This window comes from Glycine max, chromosome 20 (assembly GCF_000004515.6).
Source record: "Glycine max cultivar Williams 82 chromosome 20, Glycine_max_v4.0, whole genome shotgun sequence".
NCBI lineage: Eukaryota > Viridiplantae > Streptophyta > Magnoliopsida > Fabales > Fabaceae > Glycine > Glycine max.
This window is the reverse complement of record NC_038256.2, coordinates 34,254,421-34,281,412: the sequence shown is the minus strand read 5'-3', so window position 1 is coordinate 34,281,412 and position 26,992 is coordinate 34,254,421. Positions and strand designations below refer to the sequence as shown.

Genomic DNA, 26,992 nt, shown 5'->3' with positions numbered 1-26,992 from the left:
ACCACTCATTTCCTTAAAAATTTTATTTGATCTCTTTAAGGTAAATTTATAACTCATTGAGTTAGATGAATATTTTATATCATAATTTAGTTATGAGTTGTGTGAGAAGGATTAAAGTATTAGGAATTATTGTGATTTCCTCAAAACCTTATGTTAAATTTGAAAAATTCACGTTATCTCTTGTTCTTTTTATTTTAAATGCTTAGATCTTGTGGAAAATATGATGATTGGTCCTCCCAATAGCATGGGAAGACATTGATTGTGCTCTTTTTGATGTGAGTAGTTAATCTACTTAGTGACATTTTAAAATTCTTTTAAGATAAGCAAGTAAACTCCAAAATTATATTCTTTTGTGATCTTTGAAATTGTAAAAGTACTTGAGAATGAAGTCAAATATTTATTTTTTCTTGATTGAAATTTATTCTTTTAGATTTTCGATAAGGTATTTAAGAGTGGATATAGGATTTTTATTTATTTATTGTGAGTTTATGATTGATTGTCATTTGCTACAACGAACAGATAATGTAACCTATAAATGTCATATTTTTATAATTATTGTTTGTCACAACGAAGAGATAATATTGTCTATATGCACATAATAGAATAAAAATTTTAACAAAATTATTATTCTTGAATACAAGTTTATATGTAATTTTAAAAGTTTTCAAGGGAGTATACCATAATTTCTAATAGTGAGTTGTATTTATTTCACTTTTATTTAATGTCAATTAAATTCTTTTTGGATGTAAAGACTTGTGCTATGTCAATTAAATTCTTTTTGGATGTAAAGACTTGTGCTATGTTTGTGCTCTCTTTCCTGTTAGGTTTGTATTTTATGCATGTTTGTTTTGTTGGGATCCTCTTTAATCTTGTCAAAATTCACCGGTCGTATTCTCGTAACATAACTAATCTGATAATAAGGATTTTCTACACCGAGTGATTCCTTCTATCACATTAGATTTAGAAATTAGTACATGTTTAAGTTGAAACAGCATGATGCCGTACAAAACTTTCAGACCACCTCGAGTTTAATATAAGGAGGAAGCATAGAAGAGGCAAGAGAATATACAACTTTGCTGCCAAATACGAAAGGGATTCATACTTTAAGAATAGACAAAAGAAAGAATAAACTAGGTTATACGGCGAAGGAATGAATAATGCCAACCTTTGCCGGTATCAAATTATAATTGATCCGCGTAACGCAATATCATTTTCTTTTCTTGGACTCATGATCAGGCTTAACGAGCTGGACAGGAGCAGCTGGTATTCTGACCCACCATTCTCTAATCCTCCTTATCCATCTATCACTACTCTCTTTCCTATATGGCATCTCCCTTGTGTAAAACTCAACGAATACCACCAACAATATGTATTTTGGAGGAACAAAGGCAAACACTGCTGCTAGGAATACAAGTAATAGAGCAACCTTCTCTGTAGCCTGCAGGACAAATGTTAAACTTCAGAAAAAAGATTATTGAGGAAACTTAAAGTGACTGAATCAATTTGTTTAGAAATCATAAAACTTATATTTCAATCAGCAGATACTTCATAAAATAGGAAATTAGCAATGCTACAAAGGATGCCATTATTTTTATGGCTATAAACTTATTTCAGCCAACAAACTAGTTGGGAAAAGCTAATAATTTGCTGTTATTCTACACATTAGAAATGAACCAAGGTTAACTCAACTCTAAAAGTTAACTCGTTGGAAAAAGATTAGTCTTATAAAGAGTATTAGTATTCTTGCCATATTCCTAGCCAAGATGGGACATCTTAAGAAAATCAGAGGCTCCAACTATGCTTAAGTCATCATTTGGACAATGGCACTCAATAAGATTAAGATTAATAATTCATATGATCCACAAAGTCTTTTCTCTTTATATGTGCTTTTTGAATTTTTATATTTTTGGAACTGATTCCTATTTACATTTACCTTACAAGTGGACCTATACTTGGAATAGATTTATGTTCTTTAAGGTGATGAATGGCCATGAAATTTGAGGTGGAAATCAAAGCATGCCTTATCCTCCTCCTCACTCTCTTCCTAGAACTCCACTACTCTTGATAGATTTTGTAAATTGAAAATTTTCCAGCAGATAATGAAGTGCTTTTCATTTATGTTTAATAACATATCTACTTCCTTCATAGTGGACTAACCAAATGCAGCACAAACCTCATTATACTACCCCACAAGATAATGTATGCATAGTATAAGATGTTTTCGACAACTGCATGCAAAACATTTAAATTTTTCTTTGTAGAAATAAAGTATGACTTGGATACTCACCTGTGGTAATATCGCCAGTAGAAGAGCTCTCAATTTTAGGAGAATAATATTTGCAGCTTGAATAAGCGATTCAAACTGTGTAATGGCCTCTTGTAACGTCAGCAGTTGTTCTACAGCATTTCGATTTGGGGGAGGAGTTACTATAAAGGCTTCTAATGGTCTTCCCTTTCTGAGATGCCTTCGCCAGAGCATGAGAATTGCCATAAACATAAAAATGGATGGAATAAAGTACTGGATCCACCCCCTGTACATCAGTGTTAATCAACTGCTTTATTCATCCAATCCATGGAAGCCAGTTTTAAAACAATAATATCATTTATTAACAGTCATCATGGTCTGATCCTGGTGGTAATTCATTTGTTTAATAAAAAAAAAGTAAAACAGCTTATCAAAACTTTATTCTAGCTTTTAAAATTGACATCCACAACTTGTTGAAGTACAGATTGACAAAAGTATGCACTATGCAGAATGGTGCCAAAAACATGATGTATCTTGAACGAAATGTGCTTAGGAACAATATATATATATATATATATATAAAGACAGTATGGAGTGGTGATTTGATGTGCCAGAGCCTTGACAAAGAGGATCTCAAGCATTGTAGAGAAGGACATGCAATACATGTCAAATCATTTTAAAAAACTACTTTTTGGCCATTTGGTTAATAATAATATCCTTCCATATTGATTTGTTTCTTTCCTTTTCTTTTTCTTGAGTCTCTTAGACTGTGATCTTGTGTATTTTACAGTTATTTCTCAATAATCAGTACATGTTGAAATTCAACACCAAGTAGTGATGAACTTGAATTTTGCCCATTTACATGTATGGGGAAAATGCTAAGAAGCTAAGGAAATCATTGTTGGGCACTTGGGCCTTACACAATATCTTTTAGGGATTGAGACCAATTGGTTGTGAATATTAAATTTATACAAAATTGAAGGGACAAGAGTTGAGGTAAGAACTAAGAACCATATAAAAGCCTTTTAAATGTTCAAAATTAAAGAAATTCATGTATAAATCAGAATGTGATAGAGTTGAGAAGCAAAGACACCTACTAACAAAAGTGGAAAGTTTTTCAACAGCCTAAAGTTTTGCAAAATCAGTGACACTGACGTTTATGTGAAAAGCAACCAATTTGAAACAACAGATATTAATCTGGGTCACCAAGTCATCTGCTGATTTTACAATAAACCAATTACCTTATAATCATATAACAGGAGAGTAGCAAAAAGGCTGCTGATTTGTAAAAGTCTTTCCATGAGGCCAAAAGCTGTAGTCGGTTGGCAGATACAATGACTGGGAATAGTAGCTCCTACAAGGAGTTAAAAGAATTATCCATACCATATTTATTAAAAATATATAGTCCTTTTATTTTTCCCTCATCCTCTTGGGAAACCTTATAATTTGTGTTTTGAGAGGCTAAGTCATTCAATGGATATCCTAACCCAGCTTTCAGGTTCAAAATTGAAATGCATTTCAAATATGAAGCAAAATATTTAGTGAGCTGAAGGAGCATTTGAAATATTAGTCACAGCATATTATAACAATTTAATTTTTTTACTTCCTTTTTAATTAATATACTCTTCCCCCCTATATTATAATTTCCATGATCAAAATGAATTAAGAATTATTTTTTCACGAAAAAAGAGATTGTGGAATGTAAATAATAATTAACCTTCATTACTGCAACATTTGTATCAATTCCTTCAACCTTCACTTGGTCCACTGTTGCCTGTGCAGCTTCCGCTTTTCCAGTGTCCAGAAGGGACTTTTTCACTGCCACTTCCAAGGGATGTATCTCACCAACTCTGATATCACTGACAAAAGTTGCTTCCTCACAAATATCAGTCACCTTTTTTGATTTGAATCCAAGATAGAAAAGTGCCATAACTGCTACTGGAGACACTGCCGGCTGCCTTTTTGTATCTACAGTTACAGGAATATCCCGTTTAACAGAAACAGCAGCCAAATTTGTTAAGCTCTTTGACATGGTTTGCAAGATTATGTCTCCCCGCGGAAGAGTTTCAGCTAGGTTAAACGTAAGTAAAGTTTTATAGTGGGATGAGAAAAACCGGAAAGCTTCTCTAACTGCACGATAGCGGAAAATGCCCAGAAGAGCCCTGGCAAGCACTTCTGATTTTTGTACCTCCTTAAGGTAGTATTTCCTGATAAACTTGTGTGCACGCAAGATCTCCAGACTAATGTCCAACCAATAGTCACGACGCAAGTTTGCTTTAAATTCAGGGAATTCAAAATAAACAGGCTCTACTCTGTCAATACATATTGAAAAATCATAAAACTCGAAGTGGAAAGCAAGTGAAATGTATAGAAACGTCAGATGATATTTGTCAATAGATAACATACACAGAAGTTGATTTATACATCACAGCTTTATCAAAAAGGCGAGCACCAAGGGGCCCAGTCAGATCAGGCCTTATGACCTGTTTCATGTCTGTGCCCAGATCATATCGAACAGCTTTCTCATATACACCAACTCCCAGTGACTCAAAGTACAGAGCATAATTGGTGAGGGTCAACCGCCCTATAAAGGTCAGAAAATTGAGGTACAACTGAGTATAGTGGAAAACATGTATGCATCATTAGTCAGCCTGCTGAAACTGGGTTCCTAGTCAGTTTGCTACTACATTGCTCAGGCATAAAGCAGAAAGAAAAGGCTAACACATTACGCAAGGTGATCTACAACCATTTATTTCATTCCATATAATCCAATTTGCTGCATGCATCAAATTAGCTTCAAATTAGGGCACTAAAAACACTTGACTAAGAAAAGTTCCTAGACTTCCCTTAAGCAAACATTGCAGGAGATTATTCCATGCATTTTTTTTTATGCAAACAAAGATAAAGGTTGCCCTATACTTACAGCAAAGAAGCAATTAATGGAATGTTCAAGAAATAATTTACTACAAATATTTGAGTGCAGCCCTTTGTGATCAACTGGGCTCTCAGTCACTCAACGATTCCAGCAGGATTCAGTTAAATAGTGAGTACTTCATCTACAATCAAAAGCTTAATGTGATATTTAGCTTGCCTGTGCATTTGTACTGCAATAGAAGCTTGGTAAAACATAAATTTAAGTTATATTCTGTAAATAACAACAACAATGACAAGAAGAAAAAGGACAATTGTTCAGCTGAGCAAACTAATTTTCATGACTTTATCATACAATAAAAAAGAGGAAAATGGGAGTTGCTAACCACCTATGCAAGCTATTGGAATGCACCATCATCCTAGTAGTATCTCAGCCACTCAGTGTGCAACTATAATCAACAGGGACAACTAGACCCTTTCGATGTATACAATCTGTTTTGAGCATTAGAATGAACGACTCACCAGGCCATGCAGTGATTCCAATATGTTGAAGAACTGGTTGAGTTGGAATTGTCCCGTCAACATGGAGGACGATCTCTCCTTCGGCAAGCTGAAGATTTCCAGCAGATACAGCCATCACATTCTTAGAATTCTTGATAACCCTGCAAGCAACTCAGTGTCAACAACTACACAAACAACAACAACAACAACAAAGTCTTATTCCACCAGGTAAAGTGAGCTACATGGATTACACGACGCCATTCAACTCAGTTAAAGACTAAAGTTTCAGCAATGTAGGAAGTACACAAACAACACAAGTAACAATGTGGAAGGAGAAGAAAAAACTATCGTACTTGTCAAGGAATCTTAGGTATTTGTCATAAACAAGAAAATGAAGGCGGTGCGCGGAAGTACTAGTGAGTGCATGGAAGAGATTGTGGACAGTTACAACATCAGCAATGGGAACACAGACAGGAGCAATCCGCGAGAAAGCCTCTAGACCCACCGTCTTCTTGTCATCGACCTAAATAAAATACATTGCAATTGCATTACATTCGAACAGTTATTAAATTTAATTGCATAGGATCATGGGAATGGTGGAGGTGAAACCTGAAGCGCCATATTGGTGGAACTCGAATAGAACAAGGAGGCGTCATCCTCATCACCAGCGGTTTCCTCTTTACTTGAACTTGAAGAAGGGTTATCCTGCAATGCAGTAATGAAGCAAAGAGATGCATTACATTACATTACATGTTGATGAATGAATGAAAGTGGAGAAGAGAAGGGAGAATGGAATGAACTGAGAGGGTGTGGACGCTGGGAGCCTCCCAAGCGAGCATCATGTCGAAGGTTAAACGACGGAAATCGTTGTCGTTTAAGAAATCGGAGTTATGAATGAGTTTGTGAAGAGCTTTGTAGGAACAGAACTCCAAGAGGTGTCTGGCGTAGGTGAGAAGCTCTTTGACGCCCATGGGGAGTTCCGAATCGAAGCAGTGTTGCAATTCCTGTGGCGACATTCCAAGGATCCTGAAATGGTAAATGGTAAATGGAAAATGGATATGAAAGTGCGAAATGGAAATGGAAGAAGAAAGTGAGGAAAATGACTTGGAACAGCGAGAGACGACGGAGTTGGCGAGATGAGAGAGCAGGGGGATGGGTTTGGGGGAATAGGCGGACTCATCGGCGGCGGCGGCGTTGGGAGAAGAAGGCTTGCTCCGGTGGAATAGGGATTTCAGCGAGTGCTGATGGTTTCGAAGAATGTTCTCCCACATTCCCTCCATTTCCAAACAGAGAAATTCAATTCGTTTCGTTTTCAATCTTTTTATTCGATGATCTGTGTATGTATCTCATGCAATGCCAAATGCTCAATGCAATAATCCGCACCGACTTTGCTTCCTGACTCGGTAGTCGGTAATCTCGATCTTCTTCTCACTTCTTTTTTTCCATTCGGTGTTTCCCATTTCTATTTTTATTCTTTTCTTTTGTAGCAATAAATTTGTACTACTACTACTATTAAACAATATTTATTACTTGAATGTGTTTTTATTTTTTTCTAGTTAATTTCTTTCATTGATGATACTGATGTACAGGCTCTTGCCTCTTCTCATTAATATCATTCAATATGTTTCCAATTACAATATATATATATATATGAAAGCTCACGAAAACAATGTTTTTATTTATTTAAAATGAAATATTTCTTTTTATTTATCCTGTTTAAAGAGAAAGGTAACCGCAACTTGACTTATTCTGGCAGGTTTATCTTTCTCATCTTAAATTTTGATTAAATTAATTATTTGATTCCAATTTAAGAATATTAATAATATATTCATTAAGATTAACTCAACCAAATTTATTGATTTTAACATTGTATATGATTAAATTATATAATTTAAAAATATAAAATTAAAAGTAAAGTATATTAGTGGGAAAAAAAAGATTATAAGCATTCCCTAGTCCCGTTATTTTCCCTGTTTAACAAGGATTAAGATTAAAGTAAGCAATAATTATAATGATAATAACAAAAGCATTTAGATCACTTTTTTGTTCTCTCTCTGTATAAAGGGGAACACGTGCGCTGTTGTAACTTGTGGCTCCAGTATGTCAAAATTGCATCTTACTAACGAACAATACAACCTCAAGGAGCAGTGCATGATATATGCATGAGTCTGAGCTCCCATTAATTTTGTTTTTACCTCAATAAAAAAGTATAGGTTCTGATTATAGGACAAAATCAATCTATACACATTTTAATTCTGTTTTGAGATGAAAATTAACTCTACTGATCAATTTTACAACACAGAGGCTCAAAGACCAGTTTCAGTTTCCTCTAACAAAATTAAATTACAAAAAAAAAAAAAAACTATTTCTAATTCTGGGTATGTGCATGATGAGAAAACAAAAAGGACCTACAAAGTGGGCAAGAGAATTGATTGCGTAGTATCCATTGGTCAATGCAATTGAGATGGAAAACGTGCCCACACCTTCCCAGCTTGCTCACTGCATCTTCCCCCTCATACTCCACCAAGCAAATGGAACAAATCTCTTGTTTCTCTCCATCACAGTTATGACCCTTCAAATCCTCGTACCTTGCCACGGGCAGGGAAGGAATTTCTGGGAACTCCATCTCCTTGGCCATGCCTTTGGTCTCACAAGAGAACAAAAACATGCTTGCAAGTGCCCTCTTTAGTTTCATCAATGGGATCAAAATGCATGTGTAGAACACAATGGTCACTACCCACAAACGAGACTGACACACCACAAAGCAATTCATCCCGCAATTAATCCAATACCTCAAATGAAACCCTCTGTCTCTCTAATGATTTTGGTGTGTAGGTATATGTTCTTATCAATGACAATGATGCTTAACAGAAGGTGTCTCTCTCCATATATATACTAACACTAAGAGGAGAGGGTTGTATGACTTCTATTTATGTTGACACCGGCCCTTCACATAAAATAATATATATCCTAAGCCTAGATTCTTGATTTTATAAGAATAACTTGTTGTATTGGTTCTGACTTTGGAGGCTGCCAATGTGTATATTACTTGTTTATTACATAGGGCAGCTGCAATTATACAAGTATAGGTTTTGGGCTGCGCTTATTCTATTAACAATATAAAGTCATCGCAGGATTAAATATGTAGTCTCTGTTAAGGAAGAAGTTGTTAACTTAGTTATTTCAATAAATAAATAAAAAATCCATGTTGAAATGATGAGCCGGCTAAATCTCCGTTTGATTAATGCACACTAATATTAATAGATATGCTCTTCCTTAACCTTGAGATTATCATAATTAATTAAAGTATAAATTAGCCGGTGTGGTGCTTTTGCTTCAGTTTCATTTATAATAATGACTGACCGCGTGCCGTATGCACAACAAGTGCAGCGGTTAGCGGAGGGGTAAAGGAACCTCCATCTCTTTGCTTGTTAGTTTTGGGTTAAGGGTTTGCAAGATTTGGATTAAAGAAATAATATTTTAAAGCATCTTTACCCTATGTTACTTTAGCTTTTTCTATTTGTTTAAATTTAATTTAAATATACCGATAGTATAATACTTTCATTTAATTAAAGAATGTCATGTACTACTATAAGAAAAAGATTGTTAGTAACTTTTATAATTACTATCTTTAAAGACATACTTATGACTTTTATTTAGTTAATATTTACACTAACAATATATGATCAATAAAACCTCTTTTATTTATCACATAATTTTTTTTTCTTTGCTTTTCTTTCCCAGACTACTGGTTTGATTATTTTTGTTCACCGTATTAGTAAATTAGTCCTAGAATGCAGTGCTTCCAATAAGTAACATAATGGTTTAGAATAGAATGCCAAGACTCTTTTTTTTCCCTCTTCTTTCTTTTAACTAAGTTGTCTTAATAATATATTGCTGGAGCCTTTGAAGTAATCATTCATCTGCCAGGCCCACATGGGGGGTCCTTGGCCTTGCTGAAAATACAGAGTACATGACAAAAACTTTAGACAACCTCGGAGGATTTGTTTCAAATATTACCTGTAAAGTGGACGTTTCAAGTATATTCATCTTTATATTATAAATTTGAATTTAAGTTATATTTTTTACTATATAATCACGTGCCTTTTCACTTTATGACACGCCTTGTAATTTTCTAGTGATAAAAGGTTTAATTTGTATAGATGAGATCATAAATTTTAAATCACCCATATTAAAAATGCATATACTCATGTATGTTAAAAATATTATTTTTGGATCTCTGTCACCCATTTTCTGTATCCACCAATGATATTCAAACTTCAACTAATTTGTATCTATAAACATTCTGTTCATTATTGTTCAGTAAAGTTGACTATGAAATACTACAAAAGGCAAATAAGGTAAAAAATATCGGCCTAAAAATACTACGATTTTTTTTGGGAAACGAAATAATAAGATAAAAATATATTTTAACGTATTTTAAAATAATTTTAAGTTAAACTGATTAAAATTTGAGGCAAATACATACATACTTTAAAAGATAACCAATATAAACTTCTTAAGAAGGTAACATACGGGTAAGTCACAAGGGATATAAATATAATCACAGCATATGAAAGCAACATTTTGAATAACGGTCCCACTGGACATAATTTATAAATGCATATTTCTATTTGTTGACATTCTAACAAAAGTCAAAACAATTTGTTTTGTTCGGAATAGAAAATGACGCCTGGATACCAATTAGGGTCAATGAGAATAGGACAGAACTCAGAGGGTCGAAATAATCGACATACTATTAGAAAAAATAATGGTAATAAATTGGAATTTGGAAATGATAGTTTCATCTTAAATGTATTCATAACAAAGAAAAATACTATTTTAAGTGATTTTTTCCCCCAAAGTAAACAAGTAAAAAAAATACATTTTACTATCATAATATACTATTTTACAAAATTAAAAGCCACTCTACTTGTCAATTAATTGGCATAAAGTTATTCTTGCTTAATCATGGAGTATCAGTAATCTCAAGTTGAAATTCTAGATTTTCTTTGAGAGAACTTTGCTATTAGTCTTACTCAAATTCGTAGGGTTAATTTTGTGGAAGATATTGGTGGTAAAAAAAAACAAAGAAAAAAGAAAACATTAAACTGCTTTTGTTGTCAAACAATTGGCAGAAGGTGCCCAATCCCAGAGTTTCACGTGTTAAGGTGTATATAGATTATTCCAATTGGCAACCCCACTGAAAAGAGCATAGACACAATAATGATTCTTTAAGAGAAGATAAGGATGCCAACAGGAAGAGGTAATGAGCATTTAGCATTTCACAATTTGGTGTGACATAACTTTTAAAAAAAGCTCATATGTTGTGTAGTAAATTTATGTAAAATCACTTTATTATCATCATTATTCTAAAAAAGCTGTCCTTTAATTTAAAGAAATTGAGAGAAAAAGAAAAATAGAAGGAAGAAGAAGAAAATGAAAGGACAGTAGATTAGAAGTGACCACACCTTTGTCAAGGCCATGCCTGCTGTTAGCACGCTTTCTGTCTCAAACAACTTTTATCGAACACATTCCACGCAGTTTCTTTTCTCACCAATAAATTAAAAGCAACATACACACAAATCTCACTCTCTCGGTTCATGGAACTCTTGCTCTCTCTCTCCCGTGACTCCTTCTTCTTCGCCATAATAAACAAAATGACAATCAAAACACGGAAATAGTGCGTTCGAACTTCGAAATTAGTAATTGAAGCATGCGATCACCTCAGCCTCTTCGCAGCGGCGGCGATAACAGTTGTTCGCCGTCGCATAACCCTCGTTTCCACTCGACGGTGGCGGAACACAAACTACGTCGCTTCAACTTGCTAATACTCGTGTTCCGCCTCACCTCCTTCTCCTTCTCCCTCGCCTCCTCCGTTTTCATGCTCACCAACACTCGTGGCTCCGATTCTCCTCACTGGTACCACTACGACACCTTCAGGTACTCTTATTACTTACTATTTCAGACCTAATTTCTAAATTCGTGTGGAAATTGGAAAGTAAGTTACCGAAATCGGTTCAGATTCGTTCTAGCGGCGAATGCGATAGTGGTGGTGTACTCAATGTTCGAAATGGGAGCGTCGGTGTGGGAAATTTCACGAGGCGTAACACTGTTCCCCGAAGTGTTGCAAATATGGTTCGACTTCGGGCATGACCAGGTCAGAAACTCAGAATCGAGAAATAATTCGACAGTATTTATTCTTCATCACTCGCTTATGTATGTGTGTGGGAGTGATGTGGTGTGGTGGTGGTGCAGGTGTTCGCGTACCTGTTGTTGTCGGCGAGCGCGGCGGGGACGTCGATGGCGAGAACGCTGAAGGAGATGGAGACGTGTAGAGCGAGCAATGCGTTCTGCGTGCAAACGGACATAGCCATAGCGTTGGGATACGCGGCGTTTCTGTTCCTAGGGTTTACCTCGCTCCTAACGGGCTTCCGCGTCGTCTGTTTCATAATCAACGGTTCCCGTTTTCATCTCTGAGGTTTTCGTTTTCGTTTTGCGTGGCAACGCCACACTACACAAACGAACGAATATTTTGGGTGGGGTCGGGCTTTTCTTTTCACTGTACTCCATCCAAACACCGCTCGCTGGAAAGAAAGGTATCAAAATCAAAATTATTTGTCAAGAGCCTGTTCGCACGGAGTATGTACAAAAGCAATTCTATTTTTTCTTGCATTGGGAAAACGGAGCTTTCATGCGTTGGAAAACGTGCTAACTCTCGTTTATGTGGTGAGGAGCACTTGATTTGTTGTACGTTCATTCTTTTCTAAGAAATCCTAATAAGATTATGTTTATGATGGTAATTTTATTGAATAGGTTAATATTTTTTTATGATAGTGATTGTAAATAGGGTTATTGATTTTCAAATAGACATCAGATATTCTCAATAAGTTTTGATCCAAAGATCATCAAATTAATTTTCGATTTTGAGGATGTAATTTACACCTAAATTCTTTGTTTCTTCTCCAATAATATATTATACAAGGATTAAACTCAGATGATTTTTTTCAGATATTTTTCAGAAGCTTAGTTTGTATTACTAATTGAATTACACTTATTGGATAAATCGGTTAATTTTAAACATTAACCCACACAAGTTGGATGATTTTATATTTTACAATGTAAAAATGTTAAATTTCATTTAAAAATTAGAGTAAATGACTTTTATTAGTGTTGGTATAAAGTGAGATTGAAAATTACAAACCTATAGAAAAGTTGTGTAGTATTTGAATCCAAGTTATGCAAATTAGAAGAAAAGAAAATTAACTAAGTAACTTTTTCATCTATTTGCTAAATCTTTATTAGTTTATGTAAAATAATCTAAGATAATAATTATAATGTAATGAAAGAAGTATATTATTCATAAATTTGTTGACTTTGATTATAGTTATTTAAAAAATCATAAAAAAATAATTTCTTATTAATTAACCGTATAAGAACTCCCATACTAACTCTATATTATAAATTAGAGACTAAAATCTACTCCTTCAAATGGGTTTTATGATCAAACCTTAAATTCTCGTATGGGGTTCTCCGGTGTAGAACCAAACATAACACTGGCTCTATTAGAAATCTAAGTCCGCATAGATCGATTACATGAACTTTTGAACATCCTAAAGGCACAAAACAAGTTTGAACAGTATACATTTCTTCTGCAGGTCATTTCAATCACATTTGATTTCCATTTGGCTAGAGAAGTGTACAAATTTAGTCTGTGATATTTCCATAATTATTAATGATTTTTAAGATATTATTTAGCCTGTGTTATAGTATTTGCAAAAAAGTCCCTCGTTAATTTTGTATTTTTTTTGGGACATGGAGGAACCTCGTTAATTTTGAATAAATGATTTTCATCTTTCATTTTTATTAGATCTTTTATGGAGTTTTAATTATGCTCATGCGGTTAAAACAAAACAAGGGATACATGTTATACATTATTTTTATGAGTCATATTCATCTATTTGATTTCCGCAAAAGAAAATGATTCATTTAAAAAATAGAAATTCTAGCTTTTACCAAGAATTTGAATGAGTTCTTGAAATATAATGACTAAAATAGCCACAGACAGATAATAATGATCCCCATAAAAGAGTTGCATAATCCAATATCATTATACTTACGTGCATCATTAACCAATGGGACTGCAAAGCATATACTAATATTAAGGATTCATGCATTTTGGTTAAAAGTATGAGACCACTAGAAATTTGCTTTACTTATGATTGATACCTAATCGTGCTTTCTCGATCAAGCATGACGACTACCGATGCAATCAATTACAATTTTACAACAAAACTAAGGGGGAAAGACATCGTATCTTACGATTAATTGTCAACATAGCATAGTTACAATACAATTACTATATCAAATTACACTGGTCTGACTATAGCAATTACAGTCTGCTGCATCTGACTATCTAGGAACAAGATGATTTTTGAAGATTATCAATTTTCTGTAATAAAGATTATTAGTAAGATTAAGTTTCTTAGACCAGCACACGTGTTGCATTTGTTTTAGCATCTTGATATAAACATTCTTGTATTAGGGAGGCTTTTGATTGTCTCTAGCTTCGACGTATGCCTCATTTATTGTTGTATCATTTAGAGTTTAATATAATTTACATTTTTCCCAAAATGCAATCCCTATATCAAACAAATTATTGACTTGAATTGCATCATATTCTGTTCTCCCACTAACTCATTAGTGGTTGTATATTAAGATGCTAATAGACGAGGTTAAAGTTGTTACTTCTCAAATTATACTCACTCGATGAAGTTCAGGTAAGCATTAAAACGAAACTCCTCTTAATATTATTTTCTTACAAAAAAAATTTGAAATCAACCAAAAGTTCTAATAAGTTCAAACCCCTTCCACTTGAGTATTATTATACTTGAGTATTATTATGTAAGGCATATTGAATCTTTTTCAAAGATTGTGATCAAAGCTGTCACAAAATTAACATTATGTAGAAATGAATAAAAATTAACTCAAACCTTAACTAACATGAAATAATGGCAAACATATGAAAAATTCTACGTAAAATTATGTTAAATTACAAATGGATTGAAGTTCTTTCGTATATTAAGTAAATATTTAAAGCAAGGAAAAGTGAGAATTAATTCTACTCCAACATATAATTATACAACAGAATTAAGATCCATTTTTTAATTTTTAAATCATAATGAATTGATTTTAAGAAAATTAATTTTAAACTTGCGTTTCAGAAACGGCTAAACTCCAAAAACAATTATAACGAATTAACGATTGCATGCAAATATATCCATGTCATGAGATGAGCGTGCCCATTTTTCCCAAAAAGCATTTAGAACACTAAAACAAGCCAAGATCCCTGTTTAATGCATTTATAATTATAAATTATAACTAAAGCTAGGAGAAGATGGCAAGTTTTAGTTTCACATCACGGCAAATTACTAATTAAGGATTCACATAAACACTAAAACACCACATGTTTCTTTCACGCCAGAGTAGACATGGCAAAACATGGTTCCAAGAAGATAACACATGATGAAATTGCCCAAATCAGAAGATAACAAGGACTGTAAGCACTGGAACTCACAACAGTGAAGGAGCATTTTCAACCATTCAATCTAGTCCTCTAAAACTACAATTTCGCAAAAACAATTAAGTCTGCTCATGTTCCAACATTAGAAAACATCTCACTAATAAGCCATGGTTGTTGCTCACTCCTGATATTCTTTGAATCTTATCTATCACAATGTAAATGCAGGAATGAGCAACTATGCATTTATGGAGAGCTTCTCCTTCGGAAGATCATTTCATTTCCAAGCATCAAGCCATAATAAATTAAGGGCAACATCATCAAGTGAAGCACAAAAACATTTCCTTAAATTACATGTTATCAAAAAGTACTCTATAGAAGAAAATAAAAAACAAAATGAGTCAAACTTCTTTTATTTATAAGTTAAAATGAACTTACATACCTCACCTCACCTTTTCGAGAAATTAAATAAGAAAGTTGCTGTAAAAGTTAAAGTGTATAAATTGAATTTAACTTATAAAATAAGTTTAATTCATTTCATTTTACAACTCCACAATGTAATGCATAGGGGCATATATAGAAGATTCATATACCAGCCAAACAATAGGCCGACATTTTATAAACTATTGTTCAAATTCAACAAGTTTGATTTGTTCAATTAAACTATTGTGTTAGAATTAATATTTTGTGTGAAAGATGTATGACTTATGTAGGGATTAGTAAATAAATAATTAATAATTAAGGACTAAATTATAATTGGATTAAATAGAATACATTTTTAGAGGTAACTATTATTTATTAGGAGTCGTGATTATAAAAGAAATTAATACCTGCCAAATATAGAAACATAAAAAGAATAATCAAAAAAGCAAAATTTTGTTTTTCTTCTTTTCCAAGACATCAAAGAATGACTGGTGCAAGGATAAAATTCCCTTTGTGTTTATGGCGTGGGCCTAACTATACAACCGGCCCATATCAATACGCGCTTAATTCTTTTGTCCTCGCACACGTCACATTCGCGGGGTGTACATGGTTGTATACACACACAAAAATAACGTTATATATTAGCTTTTGAAAGAAAATATTTAGCTAAGCGCTTGTGGCAAAATATATTTTTTTTCGTATTTTACTCAATAATTAATATATGCTCCTTAACCTCAAAATATATAGAGAAAGGAGGATCAAATTATGCCGGTGAAACTTTAATAACTATTATGTTATTTTATAACTTTCAATTAAAAGATATTTTTTTAAAACTCAACGAATTGAAAATTGTTTTCATATAGATTATATATGCAAAAATTTATATTAATTTAAAATCATTTTATTATCTCATTCATATAGATTGAAATCGACATAACATAAATATTTTAAAATCACATTATATATCAAGTTATAAAAATAATAGAATAATTGTCAAAATTATATTAATGTAATTTGATCTCTCCTTTTATATATATATAGTTAAAGATTGAACAAAAATTATAGATTTAAAAAAAAGAAGAACCAAAATTTGATGAACATAAAAAATAAGAAAATCAAAATCAAAGATTAAAAATTATACAAGAATCAAAATTATAATTCAGCGTAAATATAGTATAATAACTATAGACCAGATGGGATTACTTGCTCAGGTCTGGGCATATTTAAGAAACTTAAAAACAAAATCAAAATGAGTTAACATTATGACTTGTTTGGTGTAGTACCAGATATTGTCCACTCCGAACATTTTAAATTCCAAAAGCAAATTGTTCTCAAACTACACGAAGTTTAAGTACATAAAAAAGCGCCCCCATATCAATTTATCCCATTACAAATTGTATGACGTTTGAATTTAGAAAAGAGAAAATATTTATGACAGTTAACACCTAACAGCATCATTGATTTACTTTGGCACAGTCAAGTAAAGGATCAGTTGCTGACCACCCTAATCTGTGCCAAGGACTGAGCGTGCAAGGTAAATTGATGATGCACATATTTCCAAAATAAGAAATACAATTTTTCCATTCAAAATTTATATACGCACATATGCCTCGTGCTCATACATACCTTCTTGCATATGCATGTATCTAAATATTTGTGTACATAAATTAGCAAAAGAATTAGTTTTACAAATCAGAAAAGGGGAAAATGTCAAAAATGGGTATCTAGGCTCCGGCAACTTCTTGAGGTTGTTTCGGCTTCGCTTTGCTTTTCTTAGTCTTTCTGACTGCAACCCCTTTGTCTTCCACTTCAGTTTGGTTTTCAATCCTAGCAAAGACTGGTTTAGGTTGAGCCATGACTTGGCCACCCTTAAGCCCACCCCACTTGGTGTCTCTCTACAATGTAAAACAACTTAAATCAGAGAACAGAATAGTTTACGTGTAAGTTATGTATATGTAAAAATTTATGTGTGTATGTGAGGATATGTGTGCGTGCACACATGTGAGAGAGAGAGGACAGACCCAGGTTGCTGCATCAAATTGGTCCCTGGAATAGCCAAGTTGTGCATATATTCTCCAACTCAAGCTTGGTGTAACAGGAAAGAGTGCAATTGCAATAATCCTCACTGTCTCTAATATAATTACAAGGTCCTGCTCCAACATCATAAATGAAAAAATCTTGCTTAGGCATTTGGCTTATCTTCAACAGCAGCAAAACTGAGCGACACGTTGATTAAGCATATTATTCTTGATTAAGAAGGAACTTAATGACAATTGACAATTAATGAAAAGCAAATTGACTATTTTCACTCCATGCATGAAAAGAAACAATTGTTTAGTTTTTTATTAAAATTTGATCCATTGTCAGTTTAAGTGTTTGAATGTCAACGAACAATATATGATGTTAAAATGATGCTAAAAACAATTATTGAATATGCAATACCTTAGGGTGTGTTTGGTTTGCATTTTCATTTTTTGTTTTCATTTCCTGAAAACTGTTTTCATTTTTAAAAGATTAGAATTCTGAAAACATGTTTGGTTTGACTTCTTGTTTTCTGTTTTCAAGAAATAAAAACACTAAAATTGCGTTTTCAAAAGGAAATGTATTTTTAGATTTACTTAAAATTACATTCCTAGCCATCGCGTTTTCATTTTATCCAAAATAAGGTTCTTGGTTTCAATTGAAAACGAGATTTTATTGTTTTCAGTTTTTGGTTCGTTTGGAAAAATATTTTCATTGAAAATGAAAATAGAAATCCAACCAAACACATTTCCATCACCATTTTCTATTTCCAGCAAAAATGAAAACAGAAAACAATCAAACCAAACACCCTCTTAAATATTCCAACGATGTAAATTTTCTTTTGTTAACTGATAGCATATGAAGTTTTATACTAAAAAAAATATATCATGTTTAAAATTTTACTAGACCCAGATGTTATTCAAGAATCAAGATGGATGATTTCATTTTCATACAATAATATAGAGCTGAGCAAATTACCTTAGCAGCTGCTTCAGCAGCAGTGCCCCCTTGCTTAAAGAGAGACCATGGTGCACGCTGATCCATATACAAATTCCCAACATTACCAATCTCCAGAACAGCCTCACAAGCTGATGACAGAGAGAGATTTTCATAGTGAATGTGAGCTTTATCAACCTACAGACAACATAAACATTGGTCAAACTTTGAGTCACAGGCAACTCCCACCACAACTTATGAACAAGGGCAAAAAGAATAGCTTTAAAATATGTCAAGTTAGCAACTATGGAACCAAAATTTGGAACATTAACTAAGGGTCAGACTGTTTCTATTTTGAAATTTGAAATAGAATATAAATCAAAAGTTCTATTGATATAGCCTGTAAACAAGTAATTATTTCATTTTTTGTTTGGTATATAACAAAATATTGTACTCCCTCCATCTCAAAAATAATGGTCATCCTAGGTTGTTTTACATAGACTAAGAAAAAGTAATAAATAAATGAAAGAATTAGAATAGTAATTTTACAAAATTAACCTTATATTATCATTAATTCATTTATAGATTTTGTTATCCATCATAAGAGATATAAGTGAAAAAAAGTAATTAATGTTACATTGAAAAGCTAAAATGACAATTATCTTGGAACAAATTTTTTTTTGACATGACAATTATAATAGGACGAAGGGAGTAACAATTTTTAATAGTGTTCTAGGCAAGACCCTTAGATATGCAGAGTTGTATCTAGCTAGCCTCTAACAGCCCATCAAATTTAAATACCATAGCCCCTCCCCCCCCCCCCCCCCCCCCCCAACATTTATCTGTATTATTTAAATCCAGTTGCTGATGAGTTATTTCATTATGTCCAAATGCCTAGAACACAGAACACAGGATAAAATTGAAGCAGTAGTTAGCATCCCCTCTCAAATCAAAAGAGGTCTCCTCCTGAATGTGAAAACAAAATATTTCAACTTGAAATTCCTAGCTTTCTGTACATTGATTACAAGATACAATTAAAGCTACCACACAACCAAGCAGCATTCAACACCAGGTATAAATCACCAGACAAATAATGTGCTATAGAGGTTTTCCATAGTCATTAAATTCATGGGTAGCATAACCCCAGACTGCTGCAAAATGACAAACTTTAAAATTTAATTTATAATTATAGAATTTCCTAGAGGCTTTACCAGCTTCTCTACATTGTCCTTGAATTCATTTCCTTCAGCAGCTGTAGTGGAATCCACCACCAGAATTGATTGGCAGTTCTTTTTCAGAAGTCCTAGTGTCCGATTAAGAAGATTTCCTGCCAAAATAGCGAAGGAAATACATATCAATATTTGTTACTGAATGTTACAAGTAATGAAAGTAGGTTGAAAGTACCAATTGTATTGGCAAGATGTGCATTCACAATATTGATGAAGCGTTCCTCTGAATAGTCTCCATCATTGCCAAATTCCACCTCTCTGAGGAAGAAGTATCTAACTGCATCTGTCCCAAATTTATTAACCAAATCGTTTGGTTCAAGTATATTCCCTAGTGACTTGCCCATCTTCATTCCATCCTAACATTTTCAAAATAAAAAGCATTGCTGCATGAAATGAAATTAAATATAAGAAATAGATTTATAAAACTTTGCTAAGTCAAAAATTGCCAAATTTAGTTTCCTACCTTTTGCTAAGACCCATATTTTATTGAACTAATTTTTGCAAATTCTACTATTTATACACCAGATTTGAAGAATAGTACATGAATTACACAAGGTTTGCCCCTAATTTACCCCTAACAAGGAGTTTCCTCCTTCAAAACACCATGAACAGCAAACTGACACAATGACTACCTCCTATGGATCTGTTGCAAAAAAATATACAACACTATAACTGCCACACAAATCCATAACTAACTAAAGACACAAAAACAATAATAATTCAGATCCAGAACTACCTAAAGACACAAATACTGCACAAACACTAATAGTTCAGGCCTACTGAGTGTCTGAGTCTTGAGCTGGTTCATATCCCTTCTCACATAAACTTCCCAAGGTCTATCAACACTCCCCAGGAAATGAATAGCCTTGTCCTCAAACCCGAATTGATATTATTAGAGCTACCACAAGAAGAAACATAAGATAGTAAATACTAAATAGGTTTAACTACAAATACCTTTGTCAAGAATCCATGGCCAAATACCATTTTAGGAAGGCTTAGTCCAGCAGACATTAGCATAGCTGGCCAGTAAACAGCATGGAAGCGTAGAATATCCTACAGAGTAACAAAATCATTAAAGAAATATAGAAATTCAATGTTTTAGCTATTCTTAAATATCATAAAAATTCATTCACAAACATATATCACGGGTTGCAAAACCATCACAAAAAACAAATGCTTCAGTAGCAACTACAATGTTTAAGAAGAAAATATAAGTGTTGCATTTTTTGGCAAAAAATTAAAACAGATAAAGAGAACAAAACCATAAATCAAAAGTTTCCAGTTTTATGATTCTATTTGATTCCAAGGAGATAAACCATGCAGAAAAGAAGCATCTCATCGTAAGACAACCCCGTGTAAGTTGGAACAATTTGTGCAGCCTCTCTCACACACAAACAAACAAATTAGTGAAGGATGAATAGAAGGAAAGGTTAGGGTGAAACAATGAAACATTGGGACTTTTATGTAAAGGATCCTCACAATTAATGGTTATAAACAATGAACTTGTTATAAGTAGATAAAAAATGGTTTTCAGTAAATTAAGTTTACTAAAAAAATAGGAAAACCGGTGGCATACCTTACCAATCAAGTGCAGTGAAGCTGGCCAACCTGAAGAAACAGTTTTAAGTAAATCAGGTTGTTCCTGATCATCAGATAGTGCTGATATATAGCTGCAAATTGAAAAGAATAAAAGAAAAGATATTCAATAAAAGTTTAGGAAGGTAATTAGCAACTCATTTAATTAAAAATATTCAGCAGAATAGCAGAAGTCCAAACTCTTCTTTATCATTTTTCTGTACAAATGATCATGCATAATTTGAACTTTCATGCATTTAGCAATGTATTTCGAACAATAAACAAACTGATAGTCATTGATTATGATAGACAGGAACTATAAGATTATAGAATAGAGTCAAGGGAAACTAGAGAAGCACGCACAAGCTATAAAATACATATCCTTACCCTAGTAAAGCATCAAACCATACATATATAGTCTGGGTCTTGTCATCAGGAACAGGAATGCCCCACTCAACTGATGCTCGGGAAATGGAAAAGTCCCTCAAGCCACTTTTGATCCAACTTTGAACCTTGAAGCTTGTAGAAGAAGTTAATTTAAAGCACAATACATTAACAAGAAAATCCATTTTAAGTTCTCCCAAAAGAGATAATATGCAGTCCATTAGATACCTATATCTCATACATGAACCTGCCATAAAGCATTATCCCACTATCTATGGGGAAGCATGTAGGCCAGCATGAAGGGTGGGGTTGTATTTGAAACAAGACAAATCAAACACCTTGGTATTTGCATTTTCTTTAGCAATATGTCATCAAATTTACATCCAATTAACATATCAATTATCAAATATCTGGATCAGAGTTTAATTGTGTGTGTGTGTGTACAAGTGATAAAGGTAGGGTACTATAGTACCCACTACCCAAACCCATGCTCATTGCAATTTTTTGTGGGTTACTTGGGCTTGGACCCACAAACCATTTTATGGCTAATTTTTGTGAGTATCCATTAGATATAGATCCAACCATCATTCCTAACTATAATTAATGATATTTGTTATAATCTTTTACATCCAATAAGATTCATGATCACAAAATCACTTAACTGTACTATATAGTCGCGTGACCTTTTAAACATATATGTAAAAGGTCACGTGACTATAGAAATATAAATATAATTTTAAATGGCTGTAGAATATTAAGATTCTAATTGTTTGGCCACATTATGGTAGGACTTCAGAGTGTTAATCGGCCGGGCATGTTAAAAACTCAAGCTCCAAGACTAGAGAAATGTAAAAAATAGTTCAAGTACGTCATCACTGGTCCTTTCTATTAATGCAAATCTTAAAATCATATAAGTTTCCATTCTGATTCTTCTCAAATGAATGTAGTAAATATGTTCTGAAAATAAAATTGAATACAGCCAGCACAAAGTGCAGCATACTAAAAAAGTAACAAACAGACAGGGAGTTCATATTTTATAATACAAAGAGAAAAGGGAACTCCCCATTGCCTTACCTCATTTAAACGGAAAGATGGCTGCACAAAATTCGGATTTCTATAAAGAGTATCCTCCAATGCCTTCTGATATTTTGACAGTGCAAAAAAGTAATTGTCCTCTTTCCTTGAAACACAAGGCTTTAGGTGAACTGGACAACAATTATTATCAAGAAGTTCCTTCTCATCCTGCATCAGATAGCAATACATTTTTAAAGTAAAATCATAAAACTAAGATGGTAAATCTTAGTAAGTAAACTATCTCAATCAAAAGTTTCAAATGATCCGAGAAAGTTCTCTATTTCCTTCCTATTAAAGGATGCTAAACAGAAAGATTGCTTGCAGTTCACAGGACACACTCAGACCCTTCAAAATAAAAAACTTATATAAATTAAACATAAAATATGGCCAGTACCAGAGCTACAACTTCCAAGTTCAAACAATCACCTTATATTCCTCACAGTTTACACAATAAAGTCCATCATAATCAGCTCGGTAGATGTCACCATTGGCAAGCACTCTTGAATAAAATTCCTTCACAATTGCTTCATGCTTGCTATCAGTTGTTCTAATGAACTTGTCGTAAGAAATATCTAACTGCAACCAAGCAATAACAAAAGAATATCACGAAAAATGTAAACCAAAATGCATTAATACGAATATCCAACAAATTAAACAAAAACAAAACATGACTAAATTCCAGGGAAAAACTAAGGATTAAATTACATCTTTCCAAAGCGTCTTGTAAGATCGAGATATGAGATTGCAATGGTCAGGAGGGGTGGAACCCTGAGCCATGGCAGCAGTTGCAATTTTCTCCCCATGTTCATCCGTGCCAGTAATAAATATAACACTCTTCCCCAATAGCCGCTGTCAAATGAGTTAAACCTTATATTATTATATAATAGGAGAAAATAAACAGTTAAAACATCAACTTTCTTAATAGAAACCATTGTGCAATATCTCTAATCATATACCCAGCAGTTTAGTCCAATTTCCAAGTCGACCCATTTCTGGAATTGGACCAAAGTTACATAATTTAAACTAAAATCAATGAGGGTAGAGATAGAGAATTGAACCTGGAAGCGAGCAATGGCATCGGCAGCGATGGTGGTGTAAGCGCTACCCATGTGGGGAGGAGCATTGACGTAGTAGAGAGGGGTAGTGAGGACAAAGTGTTCGGTACTTTGGGGAGTGATATCGGTGGTGGCGCATGTGCAGAATAAAGCTCCTCGAGAGGGGTTTTGACGAAAATGCAATTGGGGTTTCAACTTCAGGGAAGAAGCTCTGTAACGGAGGGAAAACAGAGGAGGGTTGAGGAGACAGAGGGTGTTTTGAATGGAGCTGTTTATTCTCACTGCCATGGCTTCTTCTCAGTTCAGATTCTCAGGTTTCACTGTTTTGCTGTTTTGTTCACACGTGTCCTTTTGCCGTGGCCATGCTTTCCAGCGGATAGCATTAACATCTCAGTGTTATATTAACCCTAAATACTGAAACTGAACTATCCCCTCGAGTAGAATTTCCATTTTTCTTTTCACCCGATAAAAAAATTACATATTGGTTATAAGAAAAAAAAAGTTTTTTAATATAAATGGGAGAAAAAAAAAACTAGTGCGAGACATTTTAATTTTTTAACTTTTAAGTTTAAATATATGTTTGGTAAACAAAAAATAATTTAAATATATGTTTATACTTGCAATTTATCTCGATTTCAATTCTAATTTATATTTTTTAAAAATAAAATTATAATTTATATTTTAAGAGTTTAGTTTTATTTTTTTGAATTTAAATAAAGCATATTGATAGCATGAAAAAAATACCATCATCTAATCATAAATTAAGATTATTGACTTTTTATTTTTTTAACTTTAATAATTACTTTAAAAATTATATTTAAGATTAAGGTAAATAATTATTTTCATCTTTGAATGTGTAATACATTGACAAATTCGTTTTTAAAAGTGAAAAAATACAAAAAATTTATTCATATGTTAACTTTTATCATGAAAAAGTTTGCGTGACACAAAGGGAATAAAATGTCACAAAATTAATTGTCAACATGATTTTTAAATGATCAAAATATTACTAAGTTTTCATTGGACTAATTTATCATATCATAAATTTTATTTCATTTAAGGATAAAATATAATATGATTTTAGTTAATCCTTAAAAAAAATGAGACCTAACTTGAATTTATCACTACCTAATGATGTCACAATAAAAAATTCATAACAATAAATAAATTATGCTTATTAATCTATATTATGCTTATTATTATATTTATTTAAAGTTATGTTTGTTTCCTTATTTTTTAAGCGTTTATTATAATGTTATGTTTGTAATAATAAAAGAAAGGGAGAAAATGAAAATTAAATTATATTTTTCCTTTAAATGAAATAAAATTTGGGATCTGATAAATTAATTAAATGAAAACTTACTGACATTTTGATTCAATAGAAATTTATTAACATTTTGGTTCAATCTATTCAACAGTCATATTGACAATTATTTTTGTGACATTTTCGTCTTTTTATGTCACATAAACTTTTTCATTAATGTTAACGGATGAAAGTTAACAAATGGATGAATTTGTCATATTTTTTTTTATTTTCAGGGACTAAAATTTGAAATTTTATCTTTAGGAGATAAATTTATCAACTCTCTGTACATTTAAGGACGAAAATAACTATTTATTAAGTTTATTTATACTTACTAATAGTATAAAATAATTACATTAATTATGTATAAAAATTAAACTTTGTAAATGTTTTGTTGTAAAATAATTAAATATAGGGACACATCCCTAGATGTATCAAGGGAGGCAAAAATAGTTTACACAATTATTTAAAATATTTAATTTTTAACGAATAATTATTTAATAAATTATGACTTTTAAAAAAAATATTTATTATTAAAACTATACATAAAATTCATTACTATAAATAAATCAAGCAAATATCAATTCAACACCCTTTTTATTTTTATTTATTAATTCTTTATTTTCTTCTCAAATATACAAGGAGTCTTGAGGACCTGAGCATAACCCCTATTTGTCCCCATGAATCCGTCACTGGTTAAATAAAGCATGGTTCAAGATCTTGTTTTCTCTAAGGCACTTTGAATAAGAAAATTATTATTTGTTTAACGATTCATGTAACAAGATGTACAATAACATTTTTTGTGTGTCTCCATCTCTCTCATACATATCATTTTAGGTTAAATAAGTTTTTGGTCCTTTAAGTTTTTTAGCTTTCAATTTTTAGTCCTTCAATTTTTGTATAACTTTTAATCTTCTATTATTTTTTTTATTAATCACTTTTAGCCCCTCTAATTTTTCCTATTTTCAATGCCTTATTTAATTTTATTGTTCAAAATTAGTTCCAAATATAAAATAAATAAGGGACAAAAAATAGACAAAACAACAACTAATTTTGAGTAACAATAAAAATAAATAAAGGATTGAAATTGGACAAAAAAAGCTAGAGGGTCTAAAAATATTAACCAAAAATTAATGAAGAATTATCAATTGTCAAATAAAAATTAAAAGACTCAAAATTGGAATATGAAAAATTGAGGGGATAAAAACTTAATTAACACTATCATTTATTATATGTCATAATAATGGAGAGAAATGAACATAAAAAAATGATGTATAAAGTGTTGTATGTATATAATATCTCTCAAAGTAATGATAACTTTGTTAATGAACCATTGAATATTAGTGCAAAATAACATTGTGTTTCTTTTAAAGATACGATCATGGAAAATAAGGAAATATTTTTCTCCATATTCAAAGTCGATCTTGTCAAATATAATTTGTGACAATTAATTTTAAAGATGAGATTTTTTTAAATCCTATGATATATTATAATATTTAACCACTCTCAATATCCACATATATCCCTACAAATCAATAATTCTTTTTTTAATATGTTTTATTCTCACAACATTAGGTTGTTTAACTCACTCATGTTTTTCAAGTAAAACATGTCTCATGAAATCATGTTAGTACCATTCACAATAACACAACATGTCCTCGAATTGTTAAGAAAAAGATCTTAATGAAGTTATTGTTCGGTCAAAAAATTACAGAGGATCTTATTGCATGGTTTGTGTTCAATTAATTCCATAACGATAATATTTTTAATTTTTTTTTCTTCATTAAGAGTGATTTTAGAGGTTTTTAATATATTTTTTACTGCAATATTTTATTTCTTCAGCCTATCGTTTTC

The 26,992-nt window shown here is 32.3% G+C and overlaps 3 protein-coding genes across 4 annotated transcripts; 1 reads left to right on the top strand and 2 right to left on the bottom strand.

Annotated features, from left to right (window-relative positions):
* Positions 1-1,077: 1,077 nt before the first annotated feature.
* Positions 1,078-7,266, bottom strand: LOC100819482 (uncharacterized). Of its 2 annotated transcripts, XM_003555773.5 has the most exons (10): positions 6,722-7,241; positions 6,418-6,643; positions 6,227-6,322; positions 5,971-6,140; positions 5,639-5,778; positions 4,652-4,829; positions 3,963-4,557; positions 3,487-3,599; positions 2,288-2,531; positions 1,078-1,438 (listed from the first exon to the last, which is right to left on the bottom strand). In XM_003555773.5, exons 1-10 carry the CDS (start codon positions 6,895-6,897, stop codon positions 1,208-1,210), a joined length of 2,169 nt encoding a protein of 722 aa, XP_003555821.1. In that variant the 5' UTR covers positions 6,898-7,241; the 3' UTR covers positions 1,078-1,207. The 2 variants fall into 2 exon arrangements, with proteins under 2 accessions (XP_003555821.1, XP_040869136.1); XM_041013202.1 differs by lacking the exons at positions 1,078-1,438; positions 3,487-3,599 and having other exon boundaries at positions 2,290-2,531; positions 6,722-7,266.
* A 3,443-nt stretch (positions 7,267-10,709) lies between these two features.
* On the top strand, positions 10,710-12,420 carry LOC100818942 (CASP-like protein 4C2). The gene is made up of 3 exons (XM_003555772.5): positions 10,710-11,560; positions 11,642-11,777; positions 11,876-12,420. Exons 1-3 carry the CDS (start codon positions 11,334-11,336, stop codon positions 12,095-12,097), a joined length of 585 nt encoding a protein of 194 aa, XP_003555820.1. The 5' UTR covers positions 10,710-11,333; the 3' UTR covers positions 12,098-12,420.
* A 4,694-nt stretch (positions 12,421-17,114) lies between these two features.
* On the bottom strand, positions 17,115-24,228 carry LOC100818412 (methionine--tRNA ligase, chloroplastic/mitochondrial). The gene is made up of 12 exons (XM_003555771.5): positions 23,839-24,228; positions 23,486-23,629; positions 23,207-23,356; positions 22,781-22,948; positions 21,710-21,834; positions 21,324-21,417; positions 20,702-20,800; positions 19,923-20,103; positions 19,730-19,845; positions 18,561-18,716; positions 17,582-17,710; positions 17,115-17,455 (listed from the first exon to the last, which is right to left on the bottom strand). The coding sequence occupies exons 1-12, from the start codon at positions 24,121-24,123 to the stop codon at positions 17,285-17,287; spliced, it is 1,818 nt and encodes a 605-aa protein (XP_003555819.1). The 5' UTR covers positions 24,124-24,228; the 3' UTR covers positions 17,115-17,284.
* Positions 24,229-26,992: the final 2,764 nt, after the last annotated feature.

What these genes read in the sequence shown, in the direction of transcription:
- LOC100818412 (XM_003555771.5), bottom strand. Translation starts at nt 24,123, where the DNA reads ATGGCAGTGAGAATAAACAGCTCCATTCAAAACACCCTCTGTCTCCTC. An exon ending in TGGTTTGATGCTTTACTAGG is followed by an intron (nt 21,418 to 21,709) that starts GTAAGGATATGT and finishes TTCAATTTGCAG; the next exon opens with CTATATATCAGCACTATCTG. An exon ending in CTGCTGAAGCAGCTGCTAAG is followed by an intron (nt 17,711 to 18,560) that starts GTAATTTGCTCA and finishes ATGTTGGAGCAG; the next exon opens with GACCTTGTAATTATATTAGA.
- LOC100818942 (XM_003555772.5), top strand. Translation starts at nt 11,334, where the DNA reads ATGCGATCACCTCAGCCTCTTCGCAGCGGCGGCGATAACAGTTGTTCG. An exon ending in TACCACTACGACACCTTCAG is followed by an intron (nt 11,561 to 11,641) that starts GTACTCTTATTA and finishes AAATCGGTTCAG; the next exon opens with ATTCGTTCTAGCGGCGAATG. An exon ending in TCGACTTCGGGCATGACCAG is followed by an intron (nt 11,778 to 11,875) that starts GTCAGAAACTCA and finishes GTGGTGGTGCAG; the next exon opens with GTGTTCGCGTACCTGTTGTT.
- LOC100819482 (XM_003555773.5), bottom strand. Translation starts at nt 6,897, where the DNA reads ATGGAGGGAATGTGGGAGAACATTCTTCGAAACCATCAGCACTCGCTG. An exon ending in TACCTAAGATTCCTTGACAA is followed by an intron (nt 5,779 to 5,970) that starts GTACGATAGTTT and finishes AGTTGCTTGCAG; the next exon opens with GGTTATCAAGAATTCTAAGA. An exon ending in TACTGGCGATATTACCACAG is followed by an intron (nt 1,439 to 2,287) that starts GTGAGTATCCAA and finishes TTTGTCCTGCAG; the next exon opens with GCTACAGAGAAGGTTGCTCT.